This window comes from Trichechus manatus, unplaced genomic scaffold (genome assembly GCF_000243295.1).
Source record: "Trichechus manatus latirostris isolate Lorelei unplaced genomic scaffold, TriManLat1.0 scaffold00050, whole genome shotgun sequence".
Classification (NCBI taxonomy): Eukaryota; Metazoa; Chordata; class Mammalia; order Sirenia; family Trichechidae; genus Trichechus; species Trichechus manatus.
The window spans coordinates 8449734-8476314 of record NW_004443986.1 but is presented as its reverse complement, the minus strand read 5'-3'; the positions used below and the strand labels follow the sequence as shown (position 1 = coordinate 8476314).

Sequence of the window (26581 nt, the reverse complement as noted above, 5' to 3'; positions counted from 1 at the left end):
GCAAAAGATTAGACAGGCCTATAAAACAAATAATAATGTGAGGAACATGCTTCTTAATTCAATCAAGCATAAAAGATTAAATGGGCAACACCTGCCTTAAACAAAGATGAAAAGACAGGAAGGGACAGGACAACTGGATGGATGAACATAGGGAACCTGGGGTGGAAAGGGACTAGGGGAGTGTGCTCATGCATTGGGAGGATTGAAACCAGTATCACAAAACAATTTGTGTATACATTTTTGAATGAGAAACTAATTTTCCCTGTAAACTTTCACCTAAAGCACACACACACAAATGCGTAATGGATCTAAATGTAAAACTACAAAATATTTAGAAGAAAATATAGGAGGAAATCTTTGTGACCTGATGTTAGACAAAGAGTTCTTAGATAAGACATAAAAACATGATCCATAAAGAAGAAATGTGATGAATTAGACTTCATCAAAATTAAAAACTGTCACTCTAAGACGTTAATAGAATGAGAAGTCAAGCAACAAACATGGACAAAATATTTTAAATAACCTGTCACTCAAAGTGCTTGGTTCCAGAATATATAAAGATCTCTTAAAAAAAAAAAAAGTATGAGCCAAGTTCAGATAGTTCAGACACAGAGAACATGAGTTTACCTCTTAGCCCTTCCCCCCGCCCCTAAAGCCCTGCTAAATTTCATACTTGAGCAAAAAGAAAAAGGGATCTGGAATGAAGATGTGAGATGCAAAAAGCAACAGTGACCAAAGATTAATCAAGATAATCTGTTGATAAAGCAAAATAACTACTGATTGTAGACAAGATAAAATAAATATACTGTTGTTTAAAATAAGATTGAACTATAATTCCAGTCCAGGAGGTGGGTGATGTTTAGTTCAAATAGAAGTTAAAGTGTCCAGAGGAAAAATAATGTTACATTTTGTTAGAAAAAAGAAAAGTGTGTATATTACGGGTCACCACTAAGATAATAGGAATGATACAGGAAGAAACATGGAATAAATAAAACCAACCAACAGAAGACAAGAGAAGTTTGAATTGAAAAAAAAAAAGATTAAGAAAAATAAATTTAAAAGCACAGAATAAGATGGTAGAAATCAGTCCAAAGTCATCAATAATCATAAACTCTAACTGTAAATAGAAATTATCTCTGAATGGATATGTAAAATGCTGACTTTGGTTATTTATAGCATTAATAGAAATCAGTGAGAGGTTTGGCTCACTTTTCCTGCTGTGGTTATTTGCCACCAGCTGTGGTGCTTACACACTGCAGCTCTGGCTCCCATGTTTGTGTCCATCCCAGTGGCAAATACAGGTGCTTAGGGCAAAATGCGCAGTTATTTGGGATTCTAACTGGACCTTCCAACTCCAAGTGCAGAGTAGCATTCTGGTTCATGGAAGAATGATTCACGCAGATAGGAATAAAGAATCTCTGAACTGAGAAGCCAAGAATAAACAGAGCCTGGTGAGCTTTCTGAATTGTCCCCCAAGGCCAAGTAACAGTTGGAGATCACAGTGGCCCACAGTAACCTGAATTTCTGTGCCTGGCCTCGTGAAACATTTCTGTACTCAGACCCACAGGTTGATGGCAATCTAATTTATTGCATACCATATTACAAGCCTTTGAAAGTTGGCTATGTGGGATGGCATTAGTCATCACTGGCATGGAAAATAAAGGTATAAGATGGCATGAGAGCAAACTCAAGTTGCCTTCCATGTCCATTTACATCTTATAACAATTCAGTAAGAGTTTCTACTATCCCATTTTTTCAGATGAAAAACCCAGGCAGAAAGAGGTTAGGTATTTTGTCCAAGATCAAAGGGCTAATAAGTTAAGAGGCAGAATTTGAATTTCTGTCTGACTCTGACTTAATTGCTGGCAGTTGAGAGTCAGGGTTTTTTCCAACTGAGTTTTGGCATTGAAGGAAATTAAAATGAAATTGGTTACAGAGTTTGCACAAATATCTGAGTACATCCAAAGCACAGTCCTCACAGTTCTCGCAAGTATAATTCAGAACACTAACCAAGAACCCAGGCTGGTAGGGTCAATGGCAGTGAGGTTGCAGGCAGCTTACCACTGGGCCAGGCCATAAGTTGATGGATATGCCAACTTGACCCATGTGTCTGGTACTGTGTCGTAACTCAATGCAGACTGCTGGGCTTCCATATTAGGAGACAACGTTAGCTCCCCCTTGTATGGAGAGAAAAGGCCACATAGTGAATGATATCTTTCAGTTGGTGGAGTCTACTCTAGTTCCACTATTTGACTTACCTTTAAACCAAGGTCTAATTGTTGAAGAGACTCACGGATTTCTCGAAGGAGAATATTCATCCTCTCACATTCTTGGAAGCAAACAAGAACATAGGGGCTTCTATTTGAGTTTTTTTGCATTATCTCTGCCATGCTGAACTCTTCTGGAAGTTTTTCCAAAATGTCATCCAAAACATTCTTAACCTTAAATCACGAACACACACAGATTTAGCTCCTTCTACTTTGTTTTTGGCACTGTGACTATTTTAAGTACCATAATGCATGACAACTCAAAGATGCCTGCTAACGCACTTAAAAGATGGTTACAACATTGTTTACTAATCTGGAGAAATGTTAAAAGAGGCAATTAAATTGTTTGATAAAACCAAGAGAACTTAGAGCTGCCCAGTTTTTAGACTGAACTGCAGTGTAAGTAAGGGTGGTACTAACTGATGATGGACGCCAGTCAGGGCCTCTGGGATGCACAGCTCCAGGGCGTACCATGGACACTGTGGTCATGTGAATTTGGCCACCTGCAGTCGTGCAGTGGGGAAGCCTCTCACACACAGAGAAAGGCAACAGCATAAAATAAAGATTCCAAAGAACAGAAAAATTTATATATTCCCAGAGAGGAGAGCAGAGATAGATATGAGATCTCTGAGGTGGGAAAAATGGTCAAAGTTTTTTGTCTTTGTTCTTTAAAAAAAAGGTAGCCTGAAATTGAAACAGTTCTGCACTGTAATTTCTGGCATGTGTAAAGGCCGAAACCTCACTCAGGCCCAAACCTGTGATTTTGAGCACAGACTTTAGAGCTACTTGGGGTTGAAGCTCAGCTTGGCCACTTTTGAGCTATCTCACTTAATCCCTCTCTGTCATAGTTTCCAAATCTGTAAAATGGGATGATAGCTCTTACCTTACAGAGTTGTTGCAAGTATTAAAAGAGTTTTAACTCGGTAAGTGAAGTGCTTAGTGCCTGGCATTTGGTGGTGCCATAAAAGTCTTTGTCATTTTACCACAGGCGTATATCTTGCAAGAAAGGTCAACAATAAAATAGCATATTCCTTAAAACTAAGTTAGTTAGAATATATATATTGAACTTTTTGACAGTAAGATATACCTGTACTTACCTGGGGACAGCTCCCTTTGCTCATGTATATGTCCTGTGGGTTGTGCTGACTCAACTTGGATCTTGGTGGCCAAAATAACTGGCCCCACAGGGCTAGTCAGCATCCACAAGTTCTATGGGGTGAAGGGGTTGTTTTCCAGGAGGTGGGCAGAGTGGCACTGTCAGCTGTCTCAGCTGCCTGCTGCATCAATGCTAGCAACTTCCCCTCCTTTAGATCCCCAAGTCTAGTCAGGGAAGAGCTACTATTTATTCAGTTTATTCACTGTTAGCATTTAAGAGATATAATTGTCATTAACTACATTTACTTGTAGGTAAAGACCTGATCAGAGGAAGAAGAATGCCAATAGTTAGGTATTATATTTTGTAATCTGCTACTTAAAAAAAATACACACATACATTTGAAAAGTTGCATGAACTAAAGAGACCCCATAAGCATAAGCTAATCGTGGTGACTGTCTGCCACTGCCTCCCAGCTAGTGCGTCCTAAGATTCTTCGGGAAATTTAGATCAGATTTCTCAACAATAAGGAAGCCTCTATTTTCTTTAATTGTTGCCCTGAAGAAGTAAAGACTTATACATTGAAGATAAAAATACGCTGTCTGACACACAGCCCTCCACGTGCATATTTATTCTACCTATGCAATGTCACTGAGCTGGTAAAACCAACAAATATCTAGAAGGGACTAAAGATTAGAAAGTAATCAAATTAAAACCACAATGAGATAACATCTCACCTTGACATTACTGGCACAAATCAAAAAACAGCAAATAACAAATGTTGGAGAGGCTACGGGGAGATTGGAACCCTTATGCACTGCTGGTGGGAATGCAAAATGGTACAACCATTTTGGAAAACGTATGGTGCTTCCTTAAAACAGCTAGAATAGAAATACCATATGATCCTGCAATCCCACTCCTAGGAATATATCCTAGAGAAATAAGAGCCATCACACGAAGACATCTGCACACCCATGTTCATTGCAGCATTGTTCACAATAGCAAAAAGATGGAAACAATCTAGGTGCCCATCAACAGATGAATGGATAAACAAACTATGGTACATACACACAATGAACTCCGCAACAATAAAGAACAATGATGAGTCTGCGAGGCATCTCACTACATGGATAAATCTGGAGGGCATCATGCTGAAATAAGTCAATCACAAAAGGACAAATATTGTATAAGACCACTACTATAAAAACTCATGAAAAGGTTTACACACAAAAACAATCTTTGATCGTCACAAGGGAGGGGGGGTTGGGGAGGGACAAACACTAAATAGACAATAGGTAAGTGGTAATTTTGGTGAAGGGTAAGACAGTATATAATATTGGGGAAGCCAGCACAGCTTGTCCAAGGCAAGGTCATGGAAGCTCCATAGAAACATCCAAACTCCGTGAAGGACCGAATTACTGGGCTGAGGGCTGTGGGGACCATGGTCTCGGGGAACATCTAGCTTGACCGGCATAACATAGTTTATAAAGAAAATGTTCTACATTCTACTTTGGTGAGCAGAGTCTGGGGTCTTAAAAGCTTATGAGCAGCCATCTAAGATACTCTACTGGTCTCACCCGCATCTGGAACAAGGGAGAATGAAGAAAACCAGAGACACAAGGAAAAGATTAGTCCAAAGGATTAGTGGACCACAAATACCACAGCCTCCACCAGACTGCATCCAGCACAACTAGATGGTGCCCGGCTACCACCACCGACTGCTCTTGACAGGAATCACAACAGAGGGTCCCCGAGAGAGCTGGAGAAAAATGTAGAACCAAATTCTAACTCACAAAAGAAAAAAAAAAAAAAAAAAAAAGACCAGACTTACTGGTCTAAGAGAGATTGGAGAAACTTTGAGAGTATGGCCCCTGGATACCTTTCTAGCTCAGTAATGAAGTCACTCCTGAGGTTCCCCCTTCAACCAAGGATTAGACAGTCTCATACAACAAAAAAGACTAAATGGGCACACCAGCCCAGGGGCAAGGACAAGAAGGCAGGAGGGGACAGGAAAGCTGGTAACAGGGAACACAAGGTTGAGAAGTGCGAAGTGTTGACATATTGTGGGGCTGGCAACCAATGTTACAAAAGAATATGTGTATTGTTTAATGAGAAACTAATTTGTTCTGTAAACCTTCATCTAAAGTACAATTAAAAAAAAAAAAATTGGAAAGGATTGCCTGTCTTCAGCCCTGGCTTTTCCTCTTTCCTTGATTTCTCCGGTTACTGCTTGTGGTCCTCACATCGCATTTGCGAATTGCTTTAGCAGCTGGCATGTGATTTGTCTGGACCTGAAATCTTAAACTCATTTCAGCAGCAGAGTATGAAATACAGTGTAATAGAGAAGGATAACAGAATGCCTTCGCGAGTCAGCCAGAATTTAGTTTCCTTCATTGCTCCTTTCTAGCTGTGTGACCTTGCTTGGCAAGTCACCTCACTTCTCTAAGTTAACCTCTAAAATAGGGATCCTGATACTGCTCGGAGCTATTGAAGATTAAATGGCATATTTGTAATTAATTTTCTGTAGTGCCTAGCATATAATAATAAGTGCTTAGTCAGTGGTAGTTGTTACAATCTATTTGCCTACCTGAGGTGTTAATGCATCTTTACTTCATTTAGTTTGCATTTTCTGGTTTAATGATCAGCTTCCTTGACGGAAAGACAGAAGTGCAAAAACCAGAAGAATACCTCATCCACCTATCTGCTTCTATTAACGCTATAATTTTTTCCCAATTATTTTTGCCTTGTTCATTTTCTTTGAAAGAAATATAACAAATTCTTATAGAGAAGATGTTAGCATATAGGATAAAACATGCTACACCAAAAAATTCTAAAACTTCTAATTTACAAACAAGTGTCTCAACAATGGCCTTCTTTCAAGAAATAACTGAAAAATTTCAAGAATATATACAAGTTCTGGGACCTCACTGTAATTAGGTCTGATGTGTAATGAGTTCCAACCACCTGAATTCTTGTCAATCCAATCCTGAATAGTAATTTTAAGAGAGAAAGGAGGAGCAATTTGTTTGGGGGAAAAAAAATCAATTATTCAGGTTTCTGATACTTAATTAGAAATAAGATTTTAATCTGTAACTTAAAAAAAAAAAGTCCATCTCCATTCCTCTTCCTATCCTCTTAGGGAATTAAATATCTGCATAATAATAATAATGCCAATCTCCCAGGATAATTTAAAAATGATACTGTAACAAAATGATGAAGCAAAAAACACATTGAGAGTGAAAGGCAAGCCACATATTTAGAGAAGAATTTGCAATACATACATCTGGCAAAGGACACATCCAGAATATATAAAGCATTCCTACAGATCAATAAGAAAAACACTGACAACCTAATTAAAAATTGAGCCAGTGACTTGAACAGGCACTTCACACTAGAGCATATGAAAAGACACCCAACATTATTCCTGAAGAACGTTAAGATTAAAACCACAATGAGATATCACTATGCCTAACAAAATGATAACGGGGTGGAGCAACTGGAATTCATAATGCTGGTGAGAGAGTAATTGGTACAATCACTTTGGAAAACTGGGAGTGTCTACTAAAGCTAAACATACTACGTAAGCCAGCAATTCCACTTTTGGATGTAGAGAACTGAGTGCTATGTTTGGAGTTAACCTTTGTCTCTTGACAAAGACTTGACAAGAATGTTCATGACTGTGTTACTCAGAACAGTGAAACACTAGAAGAAAACCCAAATATCTGAAATGAATGGATAAAGAATTGTATATTCATACAACAGAAAACCAAACAATAGTGAACCATTGGTACATGCAACAACATGGATGAATCTCACAAATGTAATGTGGAGTGAAAGGGAGCCAGACATAAAAGGGTGCATACTGTATGCCTCCATTTATCTGAAGTTCAAAAGCAGGCAAAGCTAGTCTGTGGTGATAGAGGCCAGGATTATGGTGATAGTGGTTACCTCTGGAAGGTGGGAAGGTGAATTGACTAGTAAGGGCAGGCGTGTCCTGGAATGTTGGAAACGTTCTATATTTTGATCTGGGTGATAGTTACACGAGTGTATATGGAGTTGTATACTTGCGGTTAGTCCATTTCACTGTATATAAGTTACACCTCAATTTAAAAAAAAAGACCCGCTACCTTGTCTTCTGTAGACTGTCCCAGTTCCTCACTGCTGAGTGCATTCCTAGGCTGCATCTCCAGCAAGGTCCTGAAGAGAGTGTTGGATGTCACTGTCAGGAATTCTATCTCAGCATTTGGGTGGAGGCCGTACAGTGCTGGGCTCTCTGGAGGAAGCATCTCCTCTATGTACTGGTGGTAGCCTGAATAATCCAGGTTGGGTGGGGCTGCAAATCCTGGTGCCAGCATAAGCTCATCTTCAACCTTCAGCCACAAGGAAAAGCTGGTTATGGCAAATGTGGCAGACATCGATCTTCTCTTCCTAAATTCTTTGAGAGCTCCCTGGCAAGAAGGTCCTAGCACAATGCAGGATGCATAGGAGACTCTCTAAAATGTGTCATGACTCTTTTGAATCATTCCGCAATATGTATGGCACCAGGCAGAGCTCTGGGGAGGATTCCAAAGGAACACACATGATTCCTATCTATAAGAACACTGTAGTTTGCTCAGGACAGCATGATACATGCACATGCAGGAAGGAACAAGTGTGAGCCATCGAGTGTGTGTTAACTTCTACATGGTTTAATTCCCTGAATTCTCCCAACCAGCAACTTGCCCAGGCAGAGCTTTCATTTTAATCTTACTTCTGAACTCATTTTAGTAGGACTGTATAGCCTATGCTATTCCTGTGTACCACGGGCATTCCACAATACCGCTTCCAATCATTTTATAGATGATACATATGAATTTTATAAACATCAATAATTCTATGTGTATATATTGAAAAATATATGTAAGTGTGCCTCTAACATTTTATAGGACAGTATATGCTAAGAGTCAAATCAATGCCATTACCTCAGGAATTGGAGCTACTCAGGGTAGAGTCTGTGTTACTCATCTCAAGATCCACAGACCCTGGGACAGTCGCTGGCACATTAAAAAAAAGGTGCCATCGAGTGAATTCCAACTCATGATGACCCCACGTACGCCAGAGTAGAACTGTGCTCCATACATAGGGTTTTCAATAGCTGGTTTTTCAGAAGTAGGTCTCTAGGCATTTCTTCCAAGGAGCCTCTGAGTGGACTCCAACCTCCAAGCTTTCGGTTAGTGGCCAAGCATGTTAATCGTTTTCACCATCCAGGGATTCCTGCTGGCACATACTAGAGCTTAATACACAGCTGCCTAATGACTGAAAGGCCGGGGGTAATCGGGCGTTTGTCAGGGCCTTCCCCTCCATGAAGGCTGCAGTAGAGGGTAGACAGTCTGTACAGAGGAAATGTTCTGAACAAAGGCAATGTGAGCAGCTACTCCAAACCCTCTAAAAATTAGAATCTAGACCTTCAAAATGTAACAAAAGAATTTATGGGCCTGACCAGCCATAAACAGAGTGCATCAATGCTTTTAATTTTCTATTAACTCAACATAATCTCAGATTTTGTTTTTTCTGATTGCTCTCTGGTTCCCGGGAGCTGTTAACACCTCTGTTTTAATTTTCCCAGTTTCTCTTGCCACAAATTCTATCTACAGGCACTTAAATATACAGGGGAATGTTATTTTTTAAGTATTACCAAATACAGCTATTTTCTAAATCACTTTCTGAAAGTGAAGTTTGTCTCTGTAACTGTGTTATGCCATCTGGTCCCCTCACTGTCACCCAGAGACAAAGTGAAAAGGGAATTCTTGGCTGTAATCTTTGCAGAAGCAGATTACCAGGTCTTTCTCTTGCAGAGCTGCTGGGTGGGTTTGAACAATCAGCTTTTGGTTAGCACTCGAGTGCTTACCCATTTGTGCCATCAGGGCTCCTTTTGTATACTCAACAGAGATGACAACATATGACAACAGAAAAACTTGTACACTAATGTTTATAGCAGCATCAGTCACAATAGCCAAAAAGTGGAAACAACCCAATGTTCATTACCTTATGAATGAATAAACAAAACGTGGTATGTACATAAAATATTATTCAACCATAAAAAGAATGAAGTTTCACAACATGGGTGAACCTTAAAAACAGCAAGCTGTATGACAAAAGTCAGTCACAAAAGACCACATGTTGTATGATTCCATTTATATGAAATGTTGCCGAGTTGATTCTGACTCCTAGCAACCCTACAGGACAGAGTAGACCTGCCTCACAAGGTTTCCAAGGAGCGGCTGGTAGATTTGAACTGCCAACCTTTTGATTAGCAGCCATAGCTCGATACAGCTCTTAACCATTGCACCACCAGGGCTCCATGAAATGTCCAGATTGGACAAATCTATAAGAAAGTAGATTAGTGGTTGCTTGGAGCTGGCGGGAATCAGAAGTGACCACTAATGGGTACAGGGTTTCTTTTTGGGGCAAGGAAAATGTTCTAAAATTGGTTGTGGCAATAATTCTACAACTCTGTGAATGTACTAAGAACCTCTGAATTGTACAACTTAAATTGGCAATTTTATAGTGTATAAATTATATCTCAATAAAGCTGTTAAACAGAATCATGCTCAGGGAGAATGAGCCTCTATATCATGAAAAAAATCACCAATGATTGGAATCACCTTTGCAGAAATCAGTGCCAGCCACGTTAACAGGCATAACCTTTAGAAACTGGGAAAACCAGCACCCCGCCACCATGCAGACCTCACAGGACTGTTACATTTTTACATTTTCCTTTCTAGCATTCAATCAAAATCTCACCTCCTCCACTGCCTCTCCAACTAGTCTTTTTTTTTTTTTTTTTTAAATAATGTTATTGTGTTTTATGTGAAAGTTTACACAGCAAATTAGGTTCCCATTTGACAATCTCTACACAAGTCGTTCAGTGATATTAGTTGCATTTTCCACAATGTGTCAACATTCTCATTAATTGCATTCTGGTTGTTCTGTTTCAACTACTCTGGTTTCCCTGCCCCTCCCCTTCTCTTATCTTTGTTTTAGAGTAATTGTTGACCTTTTGGTCTCATAGATTTTTTTTGTGTGGCTTAATATGATTTTTTTTTTAATCGTGTTTTAGGTGAAAGTTTACATAGCAAATTAGGCTTCCATTTAACAATTTTTTACAACCTGTTCCATGACATTGGTTACATGTTTTAGAATGTGCCAACATTCTCATTATTTCTATTCTTTTTGTTCTGTTTCCATTAATCTAGCTTCCCTGCCTCTCTTTAGCTTCTCATCTTTGTTTTATGGTCAGTGTTGACCATTTGGTCTCATATAATTGATTATTTAAGGGGGCACAGTATTCGTGGGTGATATTGTTTATTTGATAAGCCAATCTATTGTTTGGATGAAAGATGACCATCGGGAGTGGCTTTAATTACAAGTTCAAAGGGTATCTTAGGGCAATAGTCTTGGGGGTTCCTCTAGTCTCTATCAATCCAGTAAGTCTAGCGTTTTTTAAGAATTTGAGTTTTGTTCTACATTTTTCTCCCTTGCTGTCTGGGACCGTCTATTGTATCCCTGGTCAGAAGTGGTACCTGGGCACCATGTTGTTCTTCTGGTCTCAGGCTAGATGAGGCCATGGTTCATATAAGCTATTAGTCCTATGGACTAATTTCTTCTTTGATTTTTGGTTTTCTTCATTCTCTTTTGTTCCAGATGAGTAGAGACCAATAGTTTTACCTTAGATGGCCACTTGCAAGCTTTTAAGATCCTAGACGCTACTCACCAAACCAGGATGTGGAACATTATCTTTATGAACCATGTTATGTCAGCTGACCGAGTTGTCCCACGAGACTATAGTCCTAAACCTTCAAAATCAGTAATCTAATCCTGTGAGGGTTTTGGTTATGTCTAGGAAGTATCTATAACTGTGCCCCCCATCATACAGAGGTTTTTTAATGGAGCCCTGTCCTCACGGGTAATATCATTTATTTTGTGTGCCAAGCTGTTATTTTGCTAAAAAGTGACCTCAGCGGATAGTTTGTTCAAGGTTTAAAGAGTATCTCCGATGACAGTCTCAGGGAATCCTCCAGTCTCAACTGGCCCAGTAAGTCTGGACTCTTGAGAATTTGAGTTCTGTTCTGCATTTTTCTCCCGTTCTATCCAAGTCCGTCTGTTGTGGCCGTGATCACAGTAGTAGTGGTAGCTAGGCACCATCTACTTCTTCTGGTCTCAGGATAGATGAGGCTGTGGCTTGTGTACACTGTTAGCCCTGTAGACTAGTTTCTTCTCTGAGACTTTGGTTTCCTTCTTTCTCTTTTGCTTCTAATGAGTAAAGACCAATAGTTGTATCTTAGATGGCGTCCAAGTAGTCTTGGATGACAAGAAGCTAGCTCCCAGTTCATTCTGAGACTAAAGTGCTTTTACACTTGGTCTTCTGAGTAAAAAATGCCGTAGCCCCAAAGTGCCGTCAAGGATTTTCAGAAATTACTCAAGGTTGAAGACATTATCATGGTGTCTTTAGATGAGTGATTTTCTAGTCCAGTACCTTTATTTTATAAATAAATAAACTGAGGCACAGGGAGGTCAGAAGCAAAGTTGGACAGCAAGTTAGTGGCAGAACTGGAACTAGAACCCTGGTCTCTTGGATTCTCCATTATCATTCTCTGTGCCACCACACCATGCACAGTAAGACACAGGTAATTTTTTTTTACAACCTGTGCGCCAAGTACTACACACAGATGGACACTCCAACCAATGCAGTGTGGTGCAGAGAAAGATTGTAGCCTTTGGAATCTGACTGCAAGTTCAACTCTTGGTTTTGCTACTTACCGGTCACTTGGCCTCTCTGAGCTAAGTTTCCTTTTAGATAAAATGGGATAATAACACCTACTTTGCAGGGTTGTAGGGAGGAGAAGAAATGAGACACATGGTACTGACCCTGGCACAGAGCAGTTATTTAATAATGTGGTTCCAATTACATCATAGATTAAATAAAGCACAGTCAAGTGTGAAATATATATTATGAAAATGTATACTACATAATCATAAAAATAACTCATTTATTAAGCATTATGTTCCCAACATTGTAGCAAGGGCTTTATCTTTATTCTTGATAACAAATTCATGAATTGGTCACTCTCATGTTATAAATGATGTAACTGAGGCTCAGAGAGGTTCAGTAATATGTTTAAAATCACACAGAAAATATAACAAAGAGCTTGAATTATGAAGTTTTTTTTTTTTTTTTTACTTCATAGCCCATATTCCTGTTACTTTGTATCACCAAAATTATTTTTTCTATGTGATAATTTTTAGGGTCGCTATGAGTTGGAATTGACTTGACAGCAATGGGTTTGTTTTTTGGTTCACATGATAACTTTAAGGTGATCTGATACTTTATTTTCCAAAAATAATTCACTGTATTACTTGTTTAACGCTGCCAAATATGAGCCACAAATGAGAAATTGTTCTCCTCCCTAACTGTGGCCAGAGGCCCTCTAAGGGACACTGTCATGGAGCAGGGTGGGACCCTCTTTGAGTGCAGACTCATCCATCCAACAGGAAACTCACCCATGCTCCTAACAGGTAACACTGAGAATATTCTGATTTATTTTGCTAAGAGCAGTGGAACTTTAAAACTCACACCATTAGTGGGCTGCTTTTCGGATCATATTCCAGTGAAATCAAAGATACTGATTTCCAAATAAGTTAACCACCGAAGTGAGAAGTGGCAAAAAGATGTCCTGCCAATGCTGAAGTGTTAGATCAAGTGGCTAATAATATAAACAACATGAACAGGAGACATCTGTGTGAGAACAAAATCAATGGGATTTGGGGCATCTGAGATTAAGCCAGTAAGTGCTTTAATTTCCTTTGGGGTGTTACAATGGTAGCACCATCCAGTGAAGATGCAAGACCGCAAATGAAGCATCTCAGTCCTGCAAACCTTACCAGATCTGTAGAGAAGGTCGGGCACCTAAACTTCTAAAGACCTTACACACACCAGGGATGGCCCTCAGGTTTCACCACCTGTATTTATTTTACAATTATTTGAATGGGAGTTCGGACTTGTCAAGGTTAATGGACTGTCTGGTTTGGCAACAGTAATTCTCCCCTTATCTGAAGGCCCCAACCAGAGGAGCAAATGTCAGCTGGAGCTCCTTGCTCTGCCCCTTGGCCTCCACCATCATTCGGAGAAATCAGCCTCTGTAAAGGTCGAGTGCATAGCACTGTTTATCTTCCCCATCTCCATGGTAACTTGCTCCCAGACCTCTTCGGAGGAGTGACTTTCCAATTGTGTTAAATTACAAGTGTCTTTCTGATGTGAAATCCCGCTCATTAGAACAGAGCAAAGACCAGGGGACTCACAATCTAAAGAAACACTTAAATAATGGTCACACACCACAAAAGTCTGTTTTTTGCCCCCCTGCATTGTTACAAAATGTTAAAAAAAATCTGTCCCTAATTTTCTGTTGGTCTGTATAAAACACCATGCCTTCTAATGCACAATTATATTACTTCTCAAAATGGACTCAAGGAAGGTGATCAAAACTATAATGTTTTTCTGAGATAAAGTTTTCAGAGAAATTATAAACAAGAGGTCGCTCATATATTAAAAAAAATAACCTCAGACACTGCTGTAAACATCGTTGGTGTCTTGCCCAACTGGAAGTAGAGATGACCTAGTGTGCGGTGCCGTAGGTTTCTAAGAAATAACCAGGCCCACAAACTTGGAAACCATTAGGGGGAGAAACCAGTCGCTGTCAAGTCGACTCCGACTCATGGCAACCCTCCCCCCCACACCTGTGTGTGTCAGAGTAGAACTATGCTCCACAGGGTTTCAGTGGCTGATTTTTTCGGAAGTATCACCAGACCTTCTTTCTGAGGTGCCTTTGGGTGGACTTGAACCTGCAGCCTTTCAGTTAGCAGTCAAGTGCATTAACCATTTGCATCACCCAGGGATTCCATTACAGGGAGAAGCCATGAGAAAAGTGTGGCCACTTCTTTCAGCTACTTTGGAATAGGAAACAAGGTCTGAGTGCTCTTGCAAGAAAATACAGCCCTAGTCGTGAACCACTTGGGTGTTTCTTACGTATATGCAGACATAGGGTTGGTAAGAAATATTGAAGATGAAAAGAGGGAAAAGGGTGGTTGGTTGCTTTAAATTCCCATAAAGGGGTACTCTATCCCCCTCCTCACAGGAGAAGGAAGAACTGGGTTTACAAATCACCACATTTTTCTTGCCCACAGATTTAGTAAGGAGTTCGTGATCAAAATTTAGATCGTTCCATGCCTTCTGTGAAGGGAAATAAAATTACAGTGAAATGAGTCCTAGAACTGAAATAAAAAGAGCTACATTCTAGCTAAAGCTCTTCCCCATACTAACTTAGTAACCTGGGGCAAATCACCATGCCTCAGTATCTTTGTAAAATGGGGTAAAAACGTCAGCTTTGCATACCTCACAGGGGTATTATAAAGATCAAATGAGTCAGTACATGTGAGAGGGCTTCACCTTGGCACACTCTACCATGCATATAAATCACCTGGGTGGCTGGTTGAAACGCAGATTCTAGTTCAGGAGGTCCTGGGTAGGGCCTGAGATTCTGCATTTCTAATAAATTCCCAAACTCCCTTGAGGGCAGGCCAGAATACACTCACAGAAAACCAAGAACCCTCAGACACATTCAAGAATCATCTATATAGTGAAACTAATTTAAAAAATCATTACAGAATTTTCTATTCAGTGAATTTATTAAAAAAAAATTCTTACCAGAGATGGATTCATGAATTCTTCTAAATACACCCGACAGAGCTTTCGATCCCAGTCATCTGTGATGTGGCCCCCATACATGATCTCACCAAAGAGATAACGGAGGTCTTCCCATGGGACCTGAGGGGGAAATCACACCAATGTCCACTTCTGGCCTCAGGGCAACCAACCAGGGGCACCCGGGCCTCTAAAGCACAATGCTTCCCAGCCTCCCTGAACCCAAGCATTTAAAAGAAGTTCAGAAATTGTCTGGGTTTCTGTTTAGAACTTCTTAGGAGAATTGTCAATGTGTTTTAATACATTCAGTGAAAATTCACTGTTACTGAGCTTATTATGCAGATTTTAAAGCAAACTGAATCATTCTTAGAACATGATATGCAGGGAAAGTTTATATATTCAAAGTGTCATGCAAAAATCTTGAGAGAGGATATCGGTTCAAGGGCTTTGAGGTATGGTATATTTTTATTACCTGATTTTTATCTGTTTTTATGATCTGATTCAGGAAAAGAAACAACAATCCATACAATTTGAATTTGGGGTGTATTTAGAATTCCATCATTTTCTAAAAGGCTAAGCAAACGTATCCCCTTGCCACAGAACGATTTGAGGGCTTGGTTTATGGCATGACTGGTCTAAATGACTATTCTATGGGTTGTAACTAATGACTCTACTATGTTTTATTCAAGAAATCACTGTATCTCCTCTTTATTTGGCTTAGCAGGGTTTGAAGCCTCTCTTTGCTACCCTTTAGCTTCCTCTGGGTTTGCAAAACATGCCAGTTTGTGATGAAGCCTTTCCAGACAGGAACCTTTATACCCTCAGGGGCAGTATATGCCTCCCAACAGTTCAAGTAAAAACTTAATTATAGCCTTCATTTGTTGCATGATGTGACAGAACAGAACAAGTAAAATTACTTCAACTATGCCAATGTACTTGCTACGAGTTTATTTGAATTTGAATAAATGAGCCTCAAATATGTCTTTCTTTTAAGCTGGTTTGATGTGAATGAAAAATTAAGGAGAAGTGACTAGACAGAAATATGCTTTCTCTACCAGTCCATGGATTACCTTCCACAGGGCTGAAATGGATAGGAAACACAAACTTCTTAATTTGACTTCCCTTCCTGATTACATTCAATTAATGCCTGCTATACATGTATCTCCCTCAAGATTTTAATCAGCTAGGGATCTTTTCTTTTCAATAACTGATTCTCTTTCACCAAATCTTGACCTACTTTGTATATATACCTTCTTGAAACGGGCATTTTGTACAAACAAACTGTGTATACATATTACTGTAATCCCAAAGTCCTGCTAACTTGCTTTGTGATGCATGGCAAATGACTCGGGTCAAGACTGCAAGGAGAGACATGAGAGGGTGTTAAAAACCTAAGGTTTAGGTTGATCCAGGAAGACCAGGGGGAGAATAAGCAGAATGATTCAATTGGCCAGCTGGTGTTACCAAGTCTTAGAATGTGGAGCTGGAGAGAAACGCAAGTGTCAACTCCCCTCTCTTACCCCTTCATTTCTACCTCAACTGTGTACAGGATTCAGCAGAAATAGGATAACGGCCCTGGTCTCAGTCTCACGGGACTGTTACGAAGGAACTGAATAAAACTATTAAACGGTTAATTTCTTTTCCTACCCAGAACTATTGTAATCATCAATTTTATGTGCAACGGCTTGAACAAAACTTGGTGAGATCAAAGCAAAAAAAAATTATTGTTGTTAGAATGGTCAAAAATATGCTCAAACTAGGCAGAGTTAATTTTTAATTTAATACATTTTTAAAATGATAGATACCAAATAGCTTTCCTTGGGAAAACAAACCAATGTTATATACCAAGTGTACATTACATACTCCTATACTCCTTTTGAAGCTTGAGAAAACTTTGATAACAAAAATGGCGGTAATAATGGTTACCAAAACAACATAAAACAACCACTTATACTTAAAAACATGGATAGGTTATTTTAAACGCCCTTGAAGACAGTATTGCCTAAAACACAATACGTGGTTGGTTCTGACAAATATATCCCAATTTGAAGAGATTTGGCTTAATGGAAAAAGTTCCCCTTCTAAAGGTTAAACAAGAAAATCCTTAGGAATGGTTCTTTTCTGAAATCCAATCACTGGGTCTATAAGACTTTACACAAATATTCTTGATGAAGCATTCCCATCCCCATCTGTAAAACACATTTTAACTATGAAATAAAATCATTCATCTACCTTTAACTTCAAATCAAGGGGACCATTACTGAGAAAGTCACAACAAGGTGGCATCCTTAATACATAATAATGACATATGCAAGAAATACACCATTATTTATACATGTGACGCGCTGTAAATTGCTTCCATCATCAGAACTAATTGTAGTGATTATTAATGCAGTGTTATGAACTGTCAGAATTGCTGTATGTAATTACATTTGTGCAAATGCTTCATTACCTGCCTAATGAATCCGGCATATATGCACATGTAAACCACTGTTTTTGTTAACATAATGAAGGACTTTTTTTTTTTTTTTTTTGGGCACTAAGCTGTTGATGTGGAACTGGTTTGACCTATGTTAGGAAATTGAAGCATCCACTACTGGAAAACCTTTGATCTGGTTTATTTTCACACTTGGCAGAAGATGCATATATAGTGTCAGCTATTTCAATAATAGCTTCAAAAGAGAAATTATGGTCCATTTTGATAGCACCCAAGGACTGACCGATTCTGTACACTCCTTGGAAGAGGTTATCTGACCACTTGCACTTACATTAGTGTTTGCCTCTAAATAGTTGTAGAGGACATTGGCACAAATGGTGAGGTCTCCAGGATTGAAGGGATAGCTGTGGCTCCAGCCCTGGGGGCCAAACCGCAGTCTCCCAGCGACACAGGCATGGAAGTAGCACAGAGAAAAGAGGATGGTTTTAAACTCCTGCTCCTTGGAGCACATTTCAAGTGTATCCTGGGAGAGAAGAAAAGAAATGTTTGATTATCCATCTGTACAGATTCCAGCAGCAAGAGTCTGAGATTTCAATAAAGGACTCTCAGCGAGTTATAGGACAGAGCTAACACAGTTTTAAGCATGACTACGTATCCTATTCACCACCTGTCGGTTTGTCATGTTGTGGTGGCCTGTTGCTATGACACTGGAAGTCGGCAGGGTCACCCATGGTGGACAGGTTTCAACAGAGCTTCCAGACTAAGACAGACTAGGAAGAAAGGCCTGGTGATCTACTTCCAAAAATTAGCCATTGAAAACCCTATGGATCACAACAGAATATTGTCTTACATATAGGCTGCAAGATGAGCTCCCTAGGTTGGAAGGTACTCAAAGTACACAGTGGCCAAAACAGTGGACTGGAGCATACCAATGATTGTGAAGATGATGTAGGACTAGGCAATGTTTCATTTTCTTGTCCATGGAGTTGCCAGGAGTTGGAGCTGACTTGACTAACAACAACAACACTGATCCTGTGAAAGCAGAAAGGGGACTATCTATTTGGTATTTGCCGGTCGGTTGATTTCAGAGGAATCTTTTTATTTTGCTTTGGTTATTCACAAGAATGCTTCTAAGCTCACTAGAAAATAAGACAGTTCATTTTGGCCAGTGATAATACTGCTGGATATCATTTTTCCCCTATATGATTTTCTTTGTAAATTATAGATGACAAAATCATCTTCTTAACGTCATCACTGTGACAGAATGCTAGTTAACCACAGCTACCCATTCTCCCCTGGTTCCATGGTTCCAGAGATGAGCTGAGCACATGGTCACCTGTTGGAAGACTGTTTCACAGCCTCTGTTGAAGGCAGATGTGCCATATGACAAACTTCTTGCCAACAGACTGTGAGCAGAACTGATGTGCGCATCGTCATTTGCTTAAAAGGATATTGGTTGCCTTGGTTGTCACTCTTCCCTTTCCTGTGGACTAAAAATGATGGGGATTGGGCCACCCTGGAAGCCATGTTAGGCATGGCAGAAGCACCCCACCAGTTTGGGTGACTGGGTGATCTCGTGGGACAGACCTGCCTATTATGTGTGAGAGAAACAAGCTTCTATCTGGTGAAACCACTATTTTTTATTCTCTTTGTTACAGCAGCTTAGCCCGTACCCTAACTAATACAATCACCATGCCGCATGGTTTCCTCCCAATGAACTAAAAGTAAAATTCATTGTTGGGATGATAGAATAACATATGGGAGATCTGAAAACATGGGCCCTGTACTAGGCCTGTGAGTTTTCCCAAAAACATGGAAGGAAGGTTGAGTCCTGGCGTTCTGCCTTGGTATGGTTATGGCCCCAGCAGCCACAGCATTAAAAGGGGCAAAACAGCTGTCCAATCTACGGTTTAAAGTGGTACTTTACTCATTCTCAGATTAGGCAGTTCTCTGAGGGAAATCAGGGAAAAGAAGTTGATGCTTTAGCTGGTGGTAAGCAGGAAGGGAAGATGAGGCCAAAATCTTTACCTGCCTGCCTGGTCCATTAGACTGGTCAAACTACAGCCAGTCCACATTTACAATGAATCAGACACTTAGGCCATTTACAAAGTACATTTAGTACCTTTAGGCTAGGAGTTCTGATCTGGTCTTCCAGAGAACTTATGGTATCAACCAAGGCTGAATTTGTTTTTTTGTGGTTTAGGATCAGAGGAGCTTTTTAGTTTCTTTCTGTGGTGCTTTCCATTAGAATCCAGGGTTCCCCACAAATACAGTTCCAGAATTTGCCAGGTTGCATACAGTGCAGATCCAACTAAGTCACTAGGTTATTCTAAATGACTAGGGAATTTTTAAGTCATTTATGAGGTTTGGAAATATACAATCATTAAGAAAAGCTTTTGCACAACTAAACATCAAATAAAAGACAAACTTATTCAAGAAGAATAGAGAAATCATACGGTTGGAATTAACCTTAAAGAATATACAAAAATATATCAACTTTAAATATAAGAAAATTCGAGGTGATCTAATAGAAGTTATGAACATTTCACTTAGGAATTATGATCTAACAAGTCATTTAACATCTCCTTGAATTACACATTTAAAACAAAAAAACAAACCAAATCCGTTGCCGTCAAGTCGATTTCGACTCATAGCGACCCGACAGGACAGAGTAGAACTGCCCCATAGGGTTTCCAAGGCTGTAAATCTTTATGGAAGCAGATTGCCATATCTTTCTCCCATGGAGTGGCTGGTGGGTTTGAACCACCAACCTTTCAGTTAGCACCTGGGTGCTTAACCCACTGCGCCACCAGGGCTCCTTCGAATTACATGTACTCTACATAAAATCCAAAAACTATAATAACGAAGTATATTAACTCAATCTCTCTTTCATATAACTGATTTGGTTTTATCCTCAGTGTTTAAAAAAAAAAAAATCACAAGCCAGTGCTCATTCATTATGCTTTGATAATTTAACTGCAGTGAGAGGAAACTATGAATCAGGCTTTCCAAAGAAAAAGTATGAGTCTCCCTACCTACCATTCCACATTCCAGGCTAGTGGTATTTTTACAAACCAAAGGATGAGCAAATACCAGAAAATATAGAACAACATTGTGAAAAGAGAACAGGCATCTGAATATAAGCAACAGGCCTGTATCCACACAACCACCAATTTTACATGCACAATTACCAATTACTTGTTTCTGCCTGCAAGTTTTACAGAAAAACAAATCTCTATTCTTACTTTAAAAAACAGCCTGGTTATATGGGTATGAAAGGAATCAAAACAGTATTCCTCTATGGCAACTTCTTCAAGAGGCAGCTCCAATTGAGCTGAAAGATGTGTAGGTGGGCAACATGCTACAAGAGACCGTTCTTTACATCTTGGTCACTTAATTATCAGATTTACATATTCTGGGATGCTCAGGAGAATAAAGCACTAAATAAAACAAACTCTGTTAATTCTAAATAAACATACCAAACATGAAGGTAAATTCTGATTTGGGGAAAGTAATTAAAAATACACTTTAAATTTGATTTGAAGGTTAAACCATGTAAAACAAAAACACCCAAACAAATGAGTGCACTTCTTAGTTGAGTAGGGCACCTGGGTAATAGCAAGTAGCAACTAAGACTCATTTTACTTAACACAAATGGGTATCAAAATAGATAGTATTTACCACCCTCTGACCACATCATAGGCTTCAAGAAGATAGGTCCGAACAGCCACACAGAACGCCCAGGATGGTACAATGAGATCTGGGAAAGGAGGAGGTCTGTGTCTAATTGCCTACTCTAAAATGTCTTCTCCCTGAGTTTTAGCTGGTCATACATACATGGCTGCCCAAGATAAATGTACTTTTCCCAGCCCCCTTGCAGCTAGGTAATACACTGTGACCACATTTGACCATGAAGTGGAAGTAGAAGTACTGTATATTAACTTCTAAGAAGAATCTTTAAAAGAAAGTGAACACATTTCCTTTGCCCTCTTCCTTGTTCCTTCTTGCATCCTACTGTCAGGAACATGGATGTGAGGGCTGCAACACTGGCAGCCACTCTGGACCACGATGATGAGTGTCATTCTAGAAATGGTAGAATGGTAAACTGTAAGGGGCTCACGTTGATAGCAACTTTGTGGTTCTGAGCTATGAATCACCTACCTCCAGAATTCTCAAGTGACAGAAATATGCTTTTATCTTATTCAAATCACTGTAATTTTATACTTCTCTCATAACTCTAATTCCAGCTGATAAAAGGCCACTGGGAACCTATTTGCAGATAGTGAGGAAGCATAGGGAGACAGGCTAATACCCTTGAATTACATAATCTAAATAAAACCACCTTTGTCTTCTAACATAATGGCAGGTCAGCATTCATAAACTACTCAAAGTTTTTAAGTTTTCTTTAGAGTTTTCGTTTATTTGGTTGGCTTTGGCTAAAATTGGTTTGATGAGAGGTATATTTAGTGAGTCACTTTATCTTTGTGTTTGCTACTCAGGATCAGCCTTAGTCTTAGTATTTCAGAGCATCCTTCCCACTAGATAAGTAATATTTCCCCCCTTAAAGTTCTTAAGAGTCTTTACATAATTGTAATCTTCCATTGACATAAGTTTCTTTCCAGACAGCAGTCAAAAGAGCCAATACTTTCTTCAATAGACTAACACAGGTGCTCTAAACTGGGAAATTCATGCATAGACTTCAGGGGAATCTGTGAATCAGTATCATAATATGCAGCATTTTAAAAAAATGTGTCATTTCCTGGGGAGGGGGGGAGTATCCATACTATTATCAGATTCTCAAAGAGGTCCTTACTCAAAACACTGAAGGACAACTGGACTGAAAGATGTTTGTTCATGTAATGCTCAGTATTCATGAATAAAGATGATTGTTTTAGGGAATTGGGTAAATCCTCTTTAAATATATCAAACTCCCCTGTTGTAAACTTTGGGAAAGAGCCTGCAAATGTCATAAACAGCCAGATATTATAAATTAAGAGATGATAAAAAAAATACATGCCTGTTATACTTCATAAAAGAGCATACTGCAAATATTTAATAAACTCGACTTTTTAAGTGAGTTCTGTTTACATAGTCTGTGTATATGTACGGTACAAAATACTCAATTATCTAACTAAGTAATTAACTGTATTCTTCAACCCTGTTTTCTTAGGTGGCCAATTATTATAATTCCCTCATAATGCTGGTTTGGGCATTGGCCTGGGAGGTACTAGAGAAAAAGTTAAGCATGCTGGCATGCTTCATAGAGAGTGATAAATTTGTAACAGGAGGCTGAATATTCATCACTAAACCATATGTATTTCCTCTTTAGGGCTCAGTTCTCTTCATAAGAGTGCCATTTACCCAGCATTTCCAAGAAATTAGAGGAAAGAATGGGAACTCAGAGCAATAGCAATAAGGGAAACTGAAAGCCTTGATAAGAGCTTATGATACAAACAGATGTGCTAATTTAGATAAGGAGAATAATGGTAATGGATGATACCAGGAAGGTATCATAAATTTGTTTATGTATTAATTTATTTGTTTTTATTTTGGAAGAAAACTTAAATATAAATAAGAAGGTAACATGAACATATTTTGAAAAGAGGGATTTAAATTTACTAATATCAAAACCAGACCTAAAATATACTGAAACTCCTCCTATGTCATTATTGTCATCATTATCATTACCAATATCAAAAACAAGAATAACAACGGCTTTTCTTCTTCCTGTGATAAGAGACACTTGTTGCTGTTAGTTGCAGTCAAGTTGATTCCCACTCATGATGACCCCATCTGTGCAGAGTACAACTGCTCCATAGGGTTTTTAAGGTTGTGACCTTTTGGAAGCAGATCACCAGGCCTGTTTTCTGAGGTGCCTCTGTGGATTCAAACTGCAAACCTTCCGGCTAGTAGTCCAGCGCTTAACCATCTGCACAACAAGGGGCCCCGCGTAAGAGATACTAATCTGTCACATTAGTCTTCAAAAAGCAGCTTCCTCAAAAAAGGCACCTAGTTCACTCTACTAAACATATGCCTATAGTCTTCTTAGTTTTAGGGTGAAACCTAAATATATTTCCTAGTCATTGGAAATGACAAGCAATTCTTTTCAAGAGATTAAAGCACACGTGCACACACACATACAAGAACATCGAAGTTTCCCCTTTATCCCTCTTCATGAGATGCATGAGTTAGTGATGGTCCCCAAAGCCTTGTGGGAAGACTCTGACTTTATTGTCAGTCCAGGCTGTTCTGTTTCCTTACCTGATCAAAGTTGTAGAGGGCAGCATGCAAACTGGCCAGCATTCCAGTGGGAGGTTCGTTAGTGATTTTAATGGAATTTTCCAGGAGTCCTTGAGGGATGATATGCTCATTCGGTGTAGGTGCAGACTCGGCACTCATGAAAACCCTGTAATCACCGTGGCTTCCTCGGCTGAATCTTTCAAGAAGTTTCTCCAAGGTTCCCAGCCACTTGGCTACCAAATGGACATTCTGAAAGACAGCATGACTTATAAGTCCCGTAAAATTGAAGTCTTTTACTTGAATTATAGGATTACAACATTTTCCTATTCATGAATGTGTTGAAAACTCAGAGAACCAAGATTTAGATTTTCCTTAATTTTTAAGTCATGGGGGAAAAAAGCCAAAACACAATTCAGCATTGACATATTAAATGCTCCAAATCACCACAGGTTTTCTTTGTCAACTAAAATCTCCTCCCAACACTTTTACCTACTTCCAAACACCCACCAGTCACTTCTGAGATGGAGTTGCCTGATACTTTTCTTTGTTACAATTCAAACCCCAATTACTGAGACATATCTGGGTTAGTTTAATAAAATACAAAAACTAAAAGCCAGAAATGGGAAGTTGTTCCCAATTACCTACTTCATGGTCTCTGACAGAAACCTCCTCTACTCTTTACTCATTAGTATATGGACTCAAAAGGAAGTTAAGGGAAGAAATGCTAGCTGAAAAAGAAAGCAATCACTCTAACATGTTTTTTCTCAAATCCCAGAGTTGTCAGAAACCACGAAGGAAACAAATGCTGCCACCATCACTCTTTGCTCTTCTGTTTTATGATTCACAAATTCCAATATGAAACACCCATATAGCTTGGTAGTTGGTGCTGAGAGAGAGGTATAAAGGCCATACCTCCCATACTCTCTGGCTTTGGAGAAGTTCTTGACATAGTAACTGAAACACTGCCCTCAGAGATATGTAATTATTTTCAACAAAGAAAAATGTTTAAGGTTATAGCAGCCACAAAGATACAGAGAATGAAGGCAAACAGGGAAAGGAATAGTAATGGTACCTTTCTTTGAAACAGTTCTGTTGCAAAAAGACATATGCCAATTCAGTTGTTCACAATAATTAGCCACCCCACCCTTGGTAAATACTGAACATTGGTAGGTAAGGGCTCTAAGTTCCTTCCTCAACATGCTTGCTATTACATTATAATGACAGTGCATCTCATACCTAATTGCCTCACTCATACGACAAGGAACAAAAACAATTGTAAAATCTGTTTTGTAAACTCAATTATTTCCTAACTCTCTGTGTTACAGATGACAACAATATCCTACTTGAAAAATTTACTTGAAACAAATGTAAACACATTTCAGGGAGTGAGTTTGGAGTCAAGGGAGAGAAGAACCTTCAAGTAAGTCACAGGCATGCTTTGGCATCCAGCCTGGGAACCATCCTTGTGGGTAACAGGCCCTTGGGCTAGCTACATTCCGTGTTTTATTCATGCAAGGGCACGAGTGCCTGTACATTTTTAGCCAGTCCACACATCTTGAAAATCATGCATTTCACCAATGAAAAATGATTTTTAAAATCCATTATGCTAATTTATAGACCATCTGGTGTGGATCTGAGATAAAGATAACTGCCAGCCTGCTGCCTTCATCATAGTTCTGTCTGGAGCATCTTAACCGAGAGAGAAAGACTGCTTTCCTTTTCAGCTAATCTTTCTTTCCTTATAGCCTTTTGAGTCCATATACCAATGAGTAGGAGTCTGACCAGAGGACGTTTCTGTCAGAGACAGTGAAGTTGGGTGATTGGGGACAGCACCCCATTTCTGGCTTTTAGTTATTATACTTTATCAAACTAACTGTTGAACTATTAAAACTATAGGAGAAGGACATGGAATGTGTCACTAATTGCCTCCATGAACAACTGCCTCCTTTGCCATGAGACCAGAAGAACTGGATGCTGCCCAGCTACCATTACTGAACATTTTGATTAGAGATTCTATAGAAGAATCCTGATCAAAAGGGGGAAAATGTAGAACAGCATTTCAAATTCTCATGGACTCCAGACTTTCTGGAGCCATGGAAGCTGGATGAATCCTTGCAACTATTGCCCTGAGATAATCTTTATAAAACTTAAAACAAAAATATCCCCTTAAGTCTTCTTGAAACCAAACAATAGTTTAGCTTAACTAGTAAAGAATCTCTGCCCTCAGCATTGTGCTCTCTTAACAACTATCTATACAGGATCAAAGTGACAACAGCAACTCGGAAGGTTGGATGGGAACCTTAGGGGGCAGTGAGTTTATGTTAATGCGGGACGAACAACTCAGAAAAGGAGGGTGAGAATGTTTGCACTAGAAGAATGTGATCAATGTCACTGAATTGTACATGTAGAAACGACTGAATTGCTGTGTATATTCTCAACAACAAAATAAAATTCAAACAAAAAAAACTATACTCCATTATAGTTTTGTTTGTCATAGTTATCATGTTATCTTGATGAAATGCTGGTTAAATACCCTTGGGGGACTACGAGTAACCAACCATTCTAGGGTTTGGTTAAGAATTAACATGTACATACATATCATATGCCTACGCTAATATAATTTAATGTAGATTACAAACAATGTAACAAGTTTCCATTATGTTGGTCTTCTCTTCAAAGTCCTATACTTTTTTACCTACCTGTGGGTCAAAGGAATAGCAAAAACATCTGGAAACTGAGACATGGAAAGCCTGAGATAATCTCACCCTCCAATTACTGTGTGTGTGTGTGTGTGTGTGTGTGTGTGT

The 26581-nt window shown here is 39.2% G+C and overlaps 1 protein-coding gene across 1 annotated transcript in view; it reads right to left on the bottom strand.

The window, feature by feature from the left end:
• LOC101351062 (dynein heavy chain 11, axonemal) overlaps window positions 1-26581 on the bottom strand; it is a 334378-nt gene that overhangs the window by 16392 nt on the left and 291405 nt on the right. Inside the window, exons 68-73 of the mRNA XM_023732310.1 lie at window positions 23796-24023; window positions 17866-18057; window positions 15101-15220; window positions 7488-7730; window positions 2259-2441; window positions 2062-2177 (exon numbers count right to left, since the gene is read on the bottom strand). Coding sequence (XP_023588078.1) covers window positions 2062-2177; window positions 2259-2441; window positions 7488-7730; window positions 15101-15220; window positions 17866-18057; window positions 23796-24023 — 1082 coding nt within the window. The remainder of the gene's footprint in view (window positions 1-2061; window positions 2178-2258; window positions 2442-7487; window positions 7731-15100; window positions 15221-17865; window positions 18058-23795; window positions 24024-26581) is intronic.